This window comes from Neoarius graeffei, chromosome 20 (genome assembly GCF_027579695.1).
Source record: "Neoarius graeffei isolate fNeoGra1 chromosome 20, fNeoGra1.pri, whole genome shotgun sequence".
In the NCBI taxonomy this organism is placed as follows: Eukaryota; Metazoa; Chordata; class Actinopteri; order Siluriformes; family Ariidae; genus Neoarius; species Neoarius graeffei.
Window position 1 is genome coordinate 13,504,526 of NC_083588.1, and position 15,417 is coordinate 13,519,942.

Below are 15,417 nucleotides of genomic sequence, written 5' to 3' on the forward strand. Positions count from 1 at the left end.
TCAAATAAGGCCAAACGTGACATAATAATAATAATAATAATAATAATAATAATAATCCTTCCAAAAACAATAGGGTCTCGCACCGAACAGTGCTCGGGCCCTAATAATAGATCCATAATAAACTTTGACTTGATTTTGTAAGGAAAAAAAAAAAAAGTAGAGGATATTTTTCTGACCAGAGGGAACATAATACTAGGGATTTGATAGAGTGCAGCACAGATGACACACAGTTTAAGGCATCAGTTTGGGACAAAGCTGTGAATTAATAATTGATCCATAATAAACTCGTTCATCATTAATTCGGCTTAACACCACGTGACGTAATCAGCACAAAATGGCAAGCACGCGCGACGGTACTGCAGCAGCAGCATCTCCTGATCCAGGATGCAGACAGATGGACACGCGCACAATTAGCATTAACATCTTAATACAGTAACACTATTTAAAAAGGTCATTCATGACAACACAACTGATGCGTGTTTCATAATTACGGCACTTCCGTTCCTATCATCCGAGCTGCTGAATAACACCTCATCTCGGTCCTTTCCATCCGCGCACTCACACACACACACACACACACATTATATTCCTGTAAATAGATTTCAGCTCAGACACACTGCTGAGTGCTCAGTTTCGAGGTGAGTTCTGGGTCTTACCCGGGTCGCCATCTTCGCGCTGAGTGTCTCAGAGTGCCGCGGCTCCTAAACTGCGCTATTTCACTTCCCACCGCTGCTCAGACATTGCTCCGCCCCCCCGGCGCCCCTCGGCGCTCTGATTGGTTCGCGGCGGCGTGCGAGGTGGAAGAGTCACCCTGAGCCGTCAGGATTCATTAGAATGGAGGATGGAGAGAAAACGGATTTACATAACACACTGCATATTTTTCCCCCCTTCAATCACGCTTCAAAAGTGAATTTTATATTTTAAAATGTAACATGCATCATTTATTCAGTCGATGTCCGACATTGCTCTTGACATGTCCTTTTAATTATAGGCGACAGACATTGAAAGGAAATTAAATTGCAAGATAAAAGATTCTTTATTTATCAAAATTAATTGAGCACAACACAGCCTAAACAGAAATATTATAAGCGGGTTTATTATTATTATTATTATTATTAATTATTACTTTAGAATTTGTTATATGCCTAATCCTTTTAACAATAGGTAACTGGTTGTTAACACTTTCTCGCATTACTGCATTGTAATAATTTCGTTTCGAGACCCAAGTAAGGTGACGTCACTTGCGCGACACTAACATTCACCAATCAGAACTCGGCGCGTGCCTTTTCAGAGCGACAGCCGCACGAAAGTGCAGCGCGAGGCGAGATGCCATAATGCCTCTGCACGCGCGAGACCCATTCATCAAGACACACACACGCATGCATGCCGCCATTGAAATGCACTGCTTTATTATAATATTTTAATATATTGTGTGATATATCGAAGGTGTGTGTGTGTGGATGAGAGATATTTTCTCATTGCATGCGCAGGTGCTGACGTCATCTATGCGCCATTTTATCATCATCATCCTTCTATCAAGTGGATGCGTTTCATTTCTTTAATTCTTCTTCCGCGTTTCATTCCCTTGAAAAAAAAGAAACTTATACATGCCTTCATCTCTAGTAGGGTTGATTACTGCAATGGCCTTTTCACAGGCCTGCCAAAAAAGACTATCAAACGACTTCAGCTGGTTCAAAATGCTATAGGGTTCTCACACGAACAAAAAGAAGAGAGCACATTACTCCAATTCTAAAGTCCCTTCACTGGCTTCCAGTAAGCTACAGAATTGACTTTAAAGCATTGCTGCTGGTGTACAAATCTCTAAATGGTACAGGGCCTAATTACCTCTCTGATATGTTGCAGCGGCCTACCAGATCGCATCAGCAAAATTTACTGGTAAAACCTGTTGTTAAAACAAAGTGTGGTGAAGCAGCTTTTAGCTACTATGCAGTACAGCTATGGAACCAACTCCCAGAGGACATCAAAAATGCTCCTGCTGTTGGCAGCTTCAAATCTAGATTAAAGACCAAGCTGTTTTCAGATGCTTTCTGCTAATGATAAATATCATCTTTACATGTTTTAAACTTTACTTAACTTTTACAGTCTCTGCATGTTTTAAACTTTAACTTTTATTCTATTTTATTCTGCTGTTTTTACTGAACTTTTCATTGTATTATTGTATTTCTACTATTGTTTAATTCTTATTTTTTCTCTCTTCTTCCCCCTTTATTTTATGTAATTTTATTTTCTATTGTTTACTGTTTTGCTTTTACCTCTGTAAAGCACATTGAACTGCCACTGTGTATGAAATGCGCTATATAAATAAACTTGCCTTGCCTTGCAGTGCCTTCCTGGATTCCTCGCCCCTCCCTCTGAGGAAAGAAAGGCAAGGAAGTATGAATGAATAGCAGGAATATCAATATAAATTCCAAAAAAAAAAAACCCACACAAAAGCAATAGAGCGAGTAGTCCATTATTTTATCAGTATAAAATGATACAAACATCGTGGTTAATAAACAAAAGACAAATAAATATAAAGGAGAAAAAAAATAAAAGGAAGAAATCAACTAAAGAATCCACAAAACACAATCTAACGAACGCCAGGGGGAGCCCAAGTAAAATTAAACAGGTGCTAGAAATAAACCAAACGTTGCTACAACTGATTCGTTATTCAAGATGGCGGACTTCGATGCATTTCCGGATCATGAGCTGAAAACCTGAGGATAAAGGATATAGCACGCGCACAGACAGCTGCTGAACCTCTGAGTGGTCGTTAAAAGCGTAAAGAAAGCATGTGCTGTGAGCCTGGAAAAATAGTTTCTGTCTGATTTAAATGAGTACTGGGTCTCTTTCTCTCCATTGCATACTAAATTATGTGTTGATTGATTGATCTAAAGCAAATATTTGCATGTACAGCATAGCCTATTTAAAAATAAGAAGTGCTACATCATTGTTTACTGCTGATGCTCGAGGCAGCCATGTTGATATGACGTCACTTGCTAAACTTGAAATTGAGAAGACTATCCTGACTAGATCTGAACTGGAAGAAAATTTGGTGTCTTCCCTTTAAATATATGATTATTAATAATAAGTTCAATTTATATAGTGCCTTTCACAAACCCAAGGACACTTTACACAGGAGTTACACGCACACAAAAAAAGGCCACGCTAGGAAGAGTAGTGTGAGGTAAAGAAAAAAGTTTTCAAGTTAGCTTTGAAGGAAGAGAGTGGAACAGTCACGAAGTGATTGTGGTAATGAGTTCCAAAGTTTAGGAGCAGCAACACTGAATGATCTGCCACCCATAGATGCCAGTTTAAAACGTGGGACAGTCAAAAGTCCACAGGCAGAAGATCTGAGGGAACGGGAGGGACAGTACAAATGAATTAGCTCACAGAGATGGGAAGGGGCGAGACCATGAAGAGCTTTATAGGTTAAAAGCAAGATTTTGTATTTAATCTGAGAGATAACTGGCAACCGATGCACTTGCTGTAAAACAGGAGTAATGTGAGCAGTGCGCTTGGCGAGTGTGAGGACTCCAGCTGCTGAGTTTTGGATGTACTGCAGGCGATTGAGCAATGTGGCAGGGAGACCAAAAGAGAGAGAATTGCAATAGTCAAGACGAGAAAAGATAAACGCATTGACCAACATTTTGGCATCAGTTTCAAAGAGAAGAGGGCAGAGACGTGCAATATTGCGGAGGTGAAAGAAAGCATTCTTAGTAATGAGTGTAAAATGGGGTTCAAACGTAAGGGTGGAGTCAAAGAGAACTCCAAGGTTTTTTATAATTTGGGAAGGACTTATAGACACAACATCAGTAGTGAAATTGGAGAAGTTCAGAACCTGTCTTTTGGTACCTACTAATAGAACCTCCGTTTAGCTAGCATTAAGTTTAAGGCAGTTCTTATGCAGCCATTGCTTAAGGTCAGTGATGCAAGTCCTTAGCAGCTGAATAGAGGCAATGGAAGGGGTGATAGTGATGTAGATTTGAATGCCATCAGCATAACAATGAAAGTTAAGGCCATGGTTGCAAATAATCTGGCCTATAGGAGAAACATCTCATTATCTCTAGCCACTTTATCTTGTTCTACAGGGTCGCAGGCAAGCTGGAGCCTATCCCAGCTAACTACGGGCAAAAAGCAGGGTACGCCCTGGACAAGTCGCCAGGTCATCACAGAGCTGACACATAGACAACCAGTCACCAGTTAACCTAACCTGCATGTCTTTGGACTGTGGGGGAAACCAGAGCACCCGGAGGAAACCCACGCGGACAACATGCAAACTCTGCACAGAAAGGCCCTCGCTGGCCACGGGGCTCGAACCTGGACCTTCTTGCTGTGAGGCGACAGCGCTAACCACTACACCACCATGCCTCCCTAGGAGAAACATATAAAAAGAAGGGGACCAAGGACAGAGCCCTGAGGCACACCTTGAGCAACAGTAACAGTGGATGATTTATGAACACCAATAGAGATGAACTGTTGCCTGTTTGCTAGATATGACTGAAACCAGGCATATCTGAAACTGAAATAAAATCTATGGGGCGCCGTTTGTAAAGCATGTCCGTGCTGAAAATTGCAGCAACATTTTGTCACATTTAGCTTAAAACAGTGTTTTAAAAACGGTGTGAATTTTTCAGACTCCCCTTTTTGCACATTTATAACAATATTTGTCATCTTAGAGATATTTTAAATAGTTATATCTAAATGTTAAATGTTACAAATAAATGTTAAATGTTAAACCTAAATGTAAAAATATATGTTAAATTTAAATATAAATATAAAAATTAAATCTAAATGTTAAAAGTAAATGTTAAATCTAAATGTTAAATCTAAATCTATATTTAAATATTAAATCTAAATGTTATATCTAAATGTTGAATCTAAATGTTTCTGCTGAAACTAAATATTTAGCTAATATGCAAATAATTTAATATGCATAATAACTAATGTGCAAATTCCAGATGACCACAATAACCAGCCACAAGGGGGCACACTAGTACCGACTTTGACACGAGTTCTTCTCTCTCTGCAGTCCGCTGGTCTGGAAACAGAATCTAGCAACCCTCTGCAGGGACGACAGCGAATGGCGAAAACAATGGCTGATGATGATGAATTCAACTACTACTTCCTCGTAGCACTAATGAATGGCTCTGTATTCAGTACCATGTAAACAAATGTCAGGGTCTTACCTTTTTATACTGGTGCTCTGAAAACAGTTGTTAAATCTCAATATCAAACGTTTGTGATCTCACTTTTTTTTTACTAAGTAGTACTATGCATATTAAGGTACATGTTTCTTATAATACATTAAAACTTGTTACTCAGGGTAAAATTCAGGAAAAGAGTACTGCAATGTAGTTGTCCATCTTTTTTTCCACTTTATTGTAGCACTATTATTGCGTTCTTCATCTCCCTGTCAGCAATACGTAATGTATAAAATATACTTTTTTTTACGAAGTAGTGTTACTGTGCATATTACGGTACATGTTTCTTATAATACTTTAAAACTTGTTACTCAGGGTACAATTCAGGAAAAGAGTATTGCAATATATCAATCTTTTTTCACTTTCTTGTAGCACTATTCTCGCGTTACATTCTTTATCATGCTACACATAAAAAACTCATTTAGTGGTTGTCCAGTTTGAGATCACACATTTACAAGTTTATCAAAAATAAACTGTTGGGCTCTCTGAAACAATGTTTTGCCACTGTTGTCATTTTCAAGAGGGTTAATAGCAGCACTCAGTTCTTGCAAATCCCTGTCATTCAGTGGGGAAAATCCTCTTTGAGAGTTTGGAGGTGGGGAACAAAAAACTACCCCTGCTGCTGGAAGTTCTGTGTTTTGAAGATACTGCAAATCACTTTCCAGAGTAAAAAGCTGTACTGGTGTTCTATTTCTTTCAGATGACACTGAGTGATTGTTATACCCAGCTCTGAATTCATCTAAAGTGCGGTTGATTCTGGGTACAAAGACATAATGGAGACAAAATAGGTCTGTTGCATTGTCTATGTCTAGGATACCCAGGGATTCCAGTTCATAAAAATGGGTGCATAAATCTGGCTGCAGTTTTTGTTCAAATCTCGGTTAAAATGCTCTATCCGCTGGTTGTGTACAAAGCTTCCTGTTAAGACAGAGCCTTCACCCCTGCTCGCATGCATGTCCTACCAAATCTTAACGTTCTCTACTCCGTGATCAGTCCTGATGTGTAGTGGTCTGCCAAACTGTCCAACAGCTGCATGAAAGAGCTCTCTCACAGTTTCAGAACGGTTATTGTTGGAGCAGCGAAGAAATATCAACATCCTACTGTAGCCGTCTATGGCACCATGAACAACCAATTTCCACCTAATCAACTTATGATTTCCATCCACATGCCATATGAAATTTGGATGTGGGACAGAGTATACTCGGCGAGCTATTGCTGGTCTTCTCCTGGCCAGGACACCAATTGGGTCTATCCTTCGCAATGAATCTCTTAGACGGTGTCTTTGTACCACAATGTTTTTGGAGCGAAGATGCCCCATAAGCATTACTTCTCCAACATTTGGGTGTTCAGTTCTTATTTGTGACACTTCAAGATCCAGTTGTTGATCAGTGATGTTATTACATTTTGAAGTCGGGATATTAAAGTCTTGCAGTAACTTGTAGAAAGTTGGCCTTGAGATTGAAAGAATAGATGCTGCTTCTGTGAAGGTTGTTCTTAGTGAAAGAACATTTTCAAGCTCCTCTTGGGAAATCTGATGTCTTACTTGGAAGTCATTCTAGAACAAAGCAAAGAATAAGGTATTTGGCATGGTTCTATAACAAAGAAGGACAAGGATGGTTTATTGTCACATGCATAGACATAGTGGGTAGAGTAGGACATGCAGTGAAATTGGTTAAAAGGGTAATTAAAGGGGAAAAAATTATAGACGGCAGCACTCCCACCATCTTTCTCTTAAAATTATACAATGACTCATAGATCGTAGGCTTATTTAAGTAATGTTAAACAAAATAGAATGGACTATCAAGAGATGAGAGATACATGAGAAGTAAATCAAACCAATTTGAATATGAATATTAATAAGTACCAAGATACAGGTCATTGGGGCAAGGCCTGTTGCTGGTGAAGGTATGGTAGCACCGGTGCTGGGGCCCTGGGGAATTTTAAAATATAAACAAAACATAAAAGACGTTAGCTTGTCACATGTTAGTGTTTTGTAAAATATCCCATCATGCAGAAAATGACACCACACAGATAAAAAAAAAACAAAAAAAACAGCCAGCTAGGTTAGAAAGTATATTATACAGAGTGGTGTGATGCTGCAGTGGAGGTGGTGGGTGTGGCTGGCCCAGGTGTGTAACTGTCGCTGGTGGAAGCCTGAAGAGACATTAACAAAATATTAGGAACATTATCTTTCATGGGTTTATACACAAAGCAGTTAAAAACACGAGTATGTGTTTGGCAATGGACAAAAAAGCAAATATAGGAAAATCTAGGGGAAAAGAGACACTGTTCATGTTTGTAATGCCTCCTGGTACCTTCTTCATATTAAATTAAAAGTTGTTACCAGCGTGGCAGCCTATGCCCCATCCCCATTGCCTCGCAGGGCGGTGATACTGTAAGTAACCTGCATGCCTCGTAGGCTATATTACCAGTGTTTTACTAGCCAGTCACATTGTGCAGCAATGGTCCCAAATTCTAGTCTGTATTGCCCAGGATGCACAAACAGTAAACCGAACGTTCTCCGGTCTAGACCGTGAGCCAGAGGGGTTGGTCGTTACCGAAAAAGTGGCAAAGGCTACCATACCTTTTCTGAAAGCTTGGAATCTCAGCTTTCCAATGATGTATGATGGCCTTCTGACAAGAGTAGCTGTTTTGAGTTATTACACATAATGTAAACTAAGGTTGAGAAAATAATGGGTATAAATCAAGCAGAACACTGCCATAGCTGATAATCTATATTGGATATAAAGGACTGTGGTATTTTGTTATGCTTGGTATCATTTTAAAGGGGAGCCTCAGAGCTTTCATTTAAGTCCTTTTGTGAACATTTTGGATAAGTACAGCCAACACTGGAGCTCTTCAAACTTTTAATCACACATTTTCCTGCCATTTCCGCCTAAGTCATCTTCTGTCATTTAATTCTGTAGCACCAGGGAGTATCAGAGAAACAAAATCCAAACACTGAAATACTGGCATGACCCTAAGGAATCAGAAAATGTATCATTTACCCATATTATCTGATTTGGAGGGGGTGGTTTTCAGTTTTATATCAGACATGGCGTTTGAGAAAATAATGTGTATAAATTAAGCAGAACACTGACATAGCTTAAAAAAAAGTGAAAATGGTATAAAAATGAACAAATGAGACATGGATTCCTATGTTTAAAGGTGTGGTAAACCCAATTATGACATGCTATTACTGTAGAAGGTCAAGGTCATGACCTTTAGGCATGGTTAATGACATTGTATGACATTTTTGCACACATTGCATTATTCAAGGCCACAACACTAATCAAACTCCTCATTGGAATGCTCATCAGAGGATTGTTTCTCATCAGCAAAGTCATTCTTCTGGTTTTTGCACTGTCTTGCATGGCATAGATCATTGTAGGCCAAGTTGTTGGCAACACACTGACATGATGGTGTGACACAGTCCCTCTTGCATGAGCAGGACAGAAACTCAAGTACTACTTGTGGACCAATGTAGACATTGAACCAGTCTATGGAGAGCTGCAAGTCACCATTTTGGTCCACTCTAGACCACCCATGCTCAACTAGCACCTTCATATTTAGCTCTGAGACAGTGCTTTACTGATGTTGGCGATTTTGGACTTTGAGCTGTACATTTGACCTGTGTTACGGCTGCATGTGTTTTGTTATGTGTTCCAGTCCCTCAATGTGAATAGCTCTTTTTGTTTGCTGGCTCCTGAAAATACCAATCATTTATTTTGGTCAAGTCCCTGCTTGTCTGTTTTTTGGCAAGGTGTTTGCACATTTATTTCCCAATGTATTGATTGTCATTTCTCACCAACCTATGAAAATGTATTGTTTGGCTTTTTTTTTACATACCTTTCCTTAAAAACAAAGCAGTTCTATCTTATTAATCTGATCCTTTTACTTGCAAAATCACTAATCTGTTAATCCAAATTCTCTAATTATAGACCATCTTTTCAAATTTTCAAAAAAGAACTCAAGCATCTGAATGGAAAAATCTAAAAATAAGAAGGCTATTTTAACACTGAATGTATACAAATACTTGAAAATTTTTAACATCTGAGTCCTCAAATGTAAGACCATCCTGAGTCCCTGGGTAGGAATTTCAGGATGAGGGGCTTTTTTTTTCATCGTAGGTCGGAACATGGGAAATGACACGTTATGTACATGAGGTGAATACAGCAATATTCCCATTTTAACATCTTGGTTCCAGATGAAAAGGATTGAGGTAATGGAGTGGCCAGTTCAACCCTCTGACCTCAACCCCATTGAAAACTTATGGGGTGACATTTAAAATGCAGTTTTGGAAGCAAAACCCAAAAATTTACAGACATTGTGGAATGTAGTGTTAGGACTGGGACTGTTTTGGCCTCTAGAGGCCGCTGTTATTTCCTTTTCTTGTCATGTTTGTTTTGGCCTCTAGAGGCCGCCACTGTTTCTGTGTTTTATGTTTGTTGTTTTCCATGTGTCTTGTGCCCCGCCTAGTCCTCATTAGTGTCACCTGTGTCCTATTTTAGTTTGTGTATTTATACCCCTGAGTTCAGTCCTCTTGTCACGGAGTCTTTGTGCTGTTATGTTTAGCTCCAGTTACCTTTGTACCGTGTTCCTTGCCTTTGTCTTTTTGGTTTTGCACTTTGCTTTGCTTTCTGGACTTTTGGACTTAGTATTTACTGTTTTTTGGATCTTCTGAGCATTGGTATTTTTGCCTTTTCTTTTCTGGTTTTTTTGGCTTTTGTATTTACTTTGGACTTTTGGATATTTTTTATTTTTCCCTTCATCTTCTGAGCGTTTTGGATTATTTCTTTTGGACTGTAAATATTGTAAATAAACCTTTTGATACTTTTCTACTTCCGCCTCACGCCTCTGCACTTGAGTCATTCCCCTGGTGGCTTAGTGGGGGTTTGCTGGATTATCACACCAGCAACCCAGGTTCGAATCCCAGCAAAACCCTAACAGAAAGACTCCATCATGACCGACTCAGCAGAGGCTGCTTCAACTGTCTACTCGGCCAACCTTCAGGGAATTATGGCAGCTTTGACATGCTTTGGAGCGACCATGGACACTCATGGATGTACGCTCACAAGCCAACGTGAGGCCCTTGCTCGCCACGAGGTACTTCTTCAGCAAATTGGGAAAACCCTAGCACAGCTGACACCTCTGCCTGCATCTCCTCATCCTGATCCAGCTCCTGTTCTTGCTCTAGTGCCTCCCGCCACACTGTCTCCTTCACCTCACGAACCCAGCCTTCCTGCACCACAGAGGTATGACGGCAAGCACAGTGAGTGCCGGGAGTTCCTTACCCAGTGCCAACTCACCTTTGAGCTCCAGCCTACCACCTACACTATGGATCACCGCAAGATCGCCTTTGTGATAACCTTGTTAGCTGGTAAGGCACGAGCTTGGGCAACAGCTATCTGGCAGAGACGGGGACCCGAGTGCTCTGATTTTGAACTGTTTACTGAAGAGATGCTTCGGGTCTTCGATCAAGCAGACATCAGTAAAGATGCGGCCAGAAAGCTCACGTCCATCCGGCAAGGAGGAAGCCTCGCAGATTACGCCATCTCGTTCCGGACGCTCGCAGCAGTAAGTGGATGGAACGAGACTGCCCTGGTGTCAGCCTTCCACCATGGTCTGTCTGACCCCATCAAGGATGGCCTGGCCTCTATTGGATGCCCAAGTGACCTCGAAACTCTCATCTCACATTCTACTCGTCTGGACAACAGGATGAGAGAACGCCGCCAAGTCCTGAGCCTCCCCAGCCTCCCTGCCTCTACCTGGAGCCCGTCTACCTCCTCCAGTGACTGTCCAGAACCCATGCAAGTGGGTCGTACTCGCCTCTCCGCATCTGAGAGGGAGCGCAGAAGGAGGGACAAGTGCTGCATCTACTGTGGCAAGCCTGGTCACTTCTGAGCATCATGTCCCGAACTCTCGGGAAAAGGACCACCCCGTCCAGCCGAGGGAGGGTTGTGACGGGGCCTACCCTCTCTCCCGGATTCCCTGGCCAAGGAATCTACATCCCGGTCTCCATCTCCTGGGTTGAGTCTGTCCACTCTTGTCAAGCTTTGTTAGACTTAGGGGCGGCTGGGAACTTTATGGATATTCACTTCGCCCAAAGTATCAATGTCCCGACTGCACCTCTTGAAGTCCCACTGTCTGTGTCTGCCCTCGATGGCCAAGCGTTAGGTGATGGAAGAGTCACCCAAGTTACTTCTCCAGTCTTCCTCCGGTCTCAAGGTCACAAGGAAGAAATATCCCTGCACCTGATTCCTTCACCTGAGTTCCCAGTTATTCTAGGCCTTCCTTGGCTTACTCGCCACAACCCTCGCATAGACTGGGTAACAAGCCAGGTTGTGGAATGGGGCCCTGCATGCCATGCCTCTTGTCTGCTCTCTAGGTCTCCTGTGTCTCCTGCCAAGCCCCCTGATCTCACAGAGTTATCTCAAGTTCCCACAGAGTACTGGGATCTCAAGGAGGTCTTCAGCAAGAGCAGGGCCGCCGTTCTTCCTCCGCACCGGGCCTATGACTGTGCCATTGACTTGCTCCCTGGGACTACCCCTCCTCGTGGCAGACTGTTTTCCCTCTCTCAGCCAGAACGCAAGGCCATGGAGGAATACCTCAAAGACACCCTGGTCTCTGGGTTCATTCGACCCTCCACCTCACCTGCTGGTGCCGGCTTCTTCTTTGTCGGCAAGAAGGATGGGGGGCTCCGACCATGTATTGACTACAGGGGCCTGAACAAGATCACTGTGCGCAACCGATATCCCCTTCCGCTGATGTCCACAGCATTCGACCTGCTCCAAGGCGCCACCGTCTTCACCAAGTTGGACCTACGGAACGCATACCACCTCATCCATATCCGACAGGGAGACGAGTGGAAGACTGCCTTTAACACCCCGTCTGGGCACTACAAATACCAGGTGATGCCCTTCGGACTCACCAACGCACCAGCTGTTTTTCAGGCCCTAATCAACGACGTCTTGAGGGACATGATTAACCTGTACGTTTTTGTCTACCTCGACAACATCCTTATCTTTTCCAAGACCATGCAGGAGCACCGCCACCATGTCCGCCAGGTTCTCCAGAGGCTGCTACAGAACAATCTGTTCACCAAGGCCCAGAAATGCGAATTTCATGTTCCCGAGGTCTCCTTTCTGGGTTTTATCGTACGGACAGGCCAACTCCAAATGGACCCAGCCAAGACCCTGGCCGTCCGGGACTGGCCCACTCCCAAGTCTGTCAAAGAGGTTCAGCGGTTCTTAGGATTTGCTAACTTCTACCGCAAGTTTATCAGGAACTTTAGTTCTGTAGCAGCACCCATGTCGGACCTCACCAAAGGGACAGGTGGATCTTATGCCTGGTCTCCTCAGGTGGAAAAGGCGTTCAAAGACCTCAAGGACTGCTTCTGCACGGCACCCATTCTGGTCCTCCCGGACACCTCCCAACCATTCATCGTGGAGGTGGACGCCTCGGACAGTGGTGTCGGCGCGGTGCTCTCTCAACGTTCGGAAGGAAAGCTGCACCCCTGCGCTTACTTCTCCCACCGCCTGAGTCCTGCGGAGTCCCGGTACGATGTGGGGGATCGAGAACTGCTAGCAGTCAAACTGGCCCTTGAGGAGTGGAGGCACTGGCTGGAGGGAGCGCAACATCCATTCCTGGTTTGGACTGACCACAAGAACCTGGAGTACCTCCAGCAAGCCAAGAGACTGAACCCACGACAGGCTAGGTGGGCCCTGTTTTTCAGTCGGTTTGACTTCACCCTCTTGTACCTCCCCGGCTCCAAGAACACCAAACCTGACGCACTGTCCAGGCTGTTCTCTGCCACTAACAGGGAGAGTGAAGTCGGGCCTATTATCCCTGTGTCCCGGATTGTGGCCCCTGTCCGCTGGGGTATTGAGGAGGCCGTCCGACGAGCCCAACGCCAGGACCCCGGTCCTGGGACGGGGCCACCGGGCCTCTTGTATGTCCCACATCAAGCCCGGGCCAAGGTTCTCCAGTGGGGTCACTCTTCCCCTCTCACCGCCCACCCGGGAGCTCGGAGGACCCTGGACTTCCTGAAAAGACGCTTCTGGTGGCCTAACATGGAGAAGGAAGTAAGGTAATTTGTCCTGTCCTGTGAGGTCTGCACCAGAACCAAGAACCCGCGACAGCGTCCCCAGGGTCTCCTGCATCCTCTGACCATTCCCCGGTGTCCCTGGTCCCACGTGGCAGTCGACTTCATCACGGGTCTCCCTGAGTCTCAAGGTAACGCTGTCATTTTGGTTATAGTCGACAGATTCTCGAAGGCCTGCCGCTTCATACCACTGTGCAAACTCCCTTCTGCTCTTGAAACAGCCAAACTTATTTTTAATCATGTCTTCCGAGTCTTTGGTCTCCCACAGGACATCGTCTCAGACCGAGGGCCCCAGTTCTCCTCCCGAGTGTGGCACAGGTTCTGCAAGGTCATCGGAGCCACTGCCAGCCTCTCCTCTGGGTTTCACCCACAGTCCAATGGCCAGACGGAGAGGCTCAACCAAGACCTGGAAACCACCCTGCGAGGCCTGGCTATGGATAACCCGACATCGTGGAGCACCTGGCTGCCATGGGCAGAGTACGCTCACAACACCCTGCAGTCATCGGCCACCAAGTTGTCGCCATTCTAGTGCCAATTCGGGTTCCAGCCACCTCTGTTCCCGGACCAGGAGGAGGACGCGGGGGTGCCCTCGGTCAACCAATATGTGAGACGGTGTCGCAAGACCTGGAGCAAGGTCAGGAAGACCCTCATCCAGACCTCCAGAACCAACCAGACTCAGGCCAACCGCCATAAAAGACCTGCCCACGCTTTCTGCCCTGGGCAGCGGGTTTGGCTGTCCACTAAGGACCTTCCACTGCGGGTGGAGAACCGCAAGCTTGCTCCTCGCTACATTGGCCCCTTCAAGGTGGTGCGCAGGGTGAACCCTGTCGCCTACCGGCTCCAGTTGCCCCGGACTCTGAGGATCAACCCCACATTCCATGTTTCCCTGTTGCGGCCCGTACTGATGTCCACGTATGCCCCTGCCCCTAGGAACCCCCCACCCTCCCGCATCTTCCAGGGTCAGACTGTGTTCACTGTGCATCGCCTGCTTGACTCCCACCGGGTCCGCGGCGGGCTTCAATATCTAGTGGACTGGGAGGGCTATGGTCCTGAGGAGTGCTGCTGGGTTCCCGCTCGGGACGTCTTAGATAAAGAACTGTGTCGGGACTTCCATTCGGCCCATCCGGATCGCCCTGGGAACGTCAGGAGACGCTCCTGGGGGGGGGGGGGGGGGGGTCCTGTTAGGACTGGGACTGTTTTGGCCTCTAGAGGCCGCTGTTATTTCCTTTTCTTGTCATGTTTGTTTTGGCCTCTAGAGGCCGCCACTGTTTCTGTGTTTTATGTTTGTTGTTTTCCATGTGTCTTGTGCCCCGCCTAGTTCTCATTAGTGTCATCTGTGTCCCATTTTAGTTTGTGTATTTACAACCCCGATTCCAAAAAAGTTGGGACAAAGTACAAATTGTAAATAAAAACAGAATGTGATAATTTACATATCTCAAAAACTGATATTGTATTCGCAATAGAACATAGACAACATATCAAATGTCGAAAGTGAGACATTTTGAAATTTCATGCCAAATATTGGATCATTTGAAATTTCATGACAGCAACACATTTCAAAAAAGTTGGGACAGGGGCAATAAGAGGCTGGAAAAGTTAAAGGTACAAAAAAAGGAACAGCTGGAGGACCAAATTGCAACTCATTAGGTCAATTGGCAATAGGTCATTAACATGACTGGGTATAAAAAGAGCATCTTGGAGTGGCAGCGGCTCTCAGAAGTAAAGATGGGAAGAGGATCACCAATCCCCCTAATTCTGCGCCGACAAATAGTGGAGCAATATCAGAAAGGAGTTCGACAGTGTAAAACTGCAAAAAGTTTGAACATATCATCATCTACAGTGCATAATATCATCAAAAGATTCAGAGAATCTGGAAGAATCTCTGTGCGTAAGGGTCAAGGCCTGAAAACCATACTGGGTGCCCGTGATCTTCGGGCCCTTAGACGGCACTGCATCACATACAGGCATGCTTCTGTATTGGAAATCACAAAATGGGCTCAGGAATATTTCCAGAGAACATTATCTGTGAACACAATTCATCGTGCCATCTGCCGTTGCCAGCTAAAACTCTATAGTTCAAAGAAGAAGCCGTATCTAAACACGAGCCAG

General features: G+C 44.3%; 1 protein-coding gene across 2 annotated transcripts in view; it reads right to left on the reverse strand.

The window, feature by feature from the left end:
* The window catches only part of nsfa (N-ethylmaleimide-sensitive factor a), a 57,511-nt gene extending 56,768 nt beyond the window's left edge, over positions 1-743 (reverse strand). For both annotated transcript variants that reach the window (XM_060901282.1, XM_060901283.1), the window contains exon 1: positions 657-743. In XM_060901282.1, the coding sequence (XP_060757265.1) occupies positions 657-668 (12 nt within the window). In that variant the 5' untranslated portion in view covers positions 669-743. The remainder of the gene's footprint in view (positions 1-656) is intronic.
* Between the last annotated feature and the right edge of the window lie 14,674 nt (positions 744-15,417).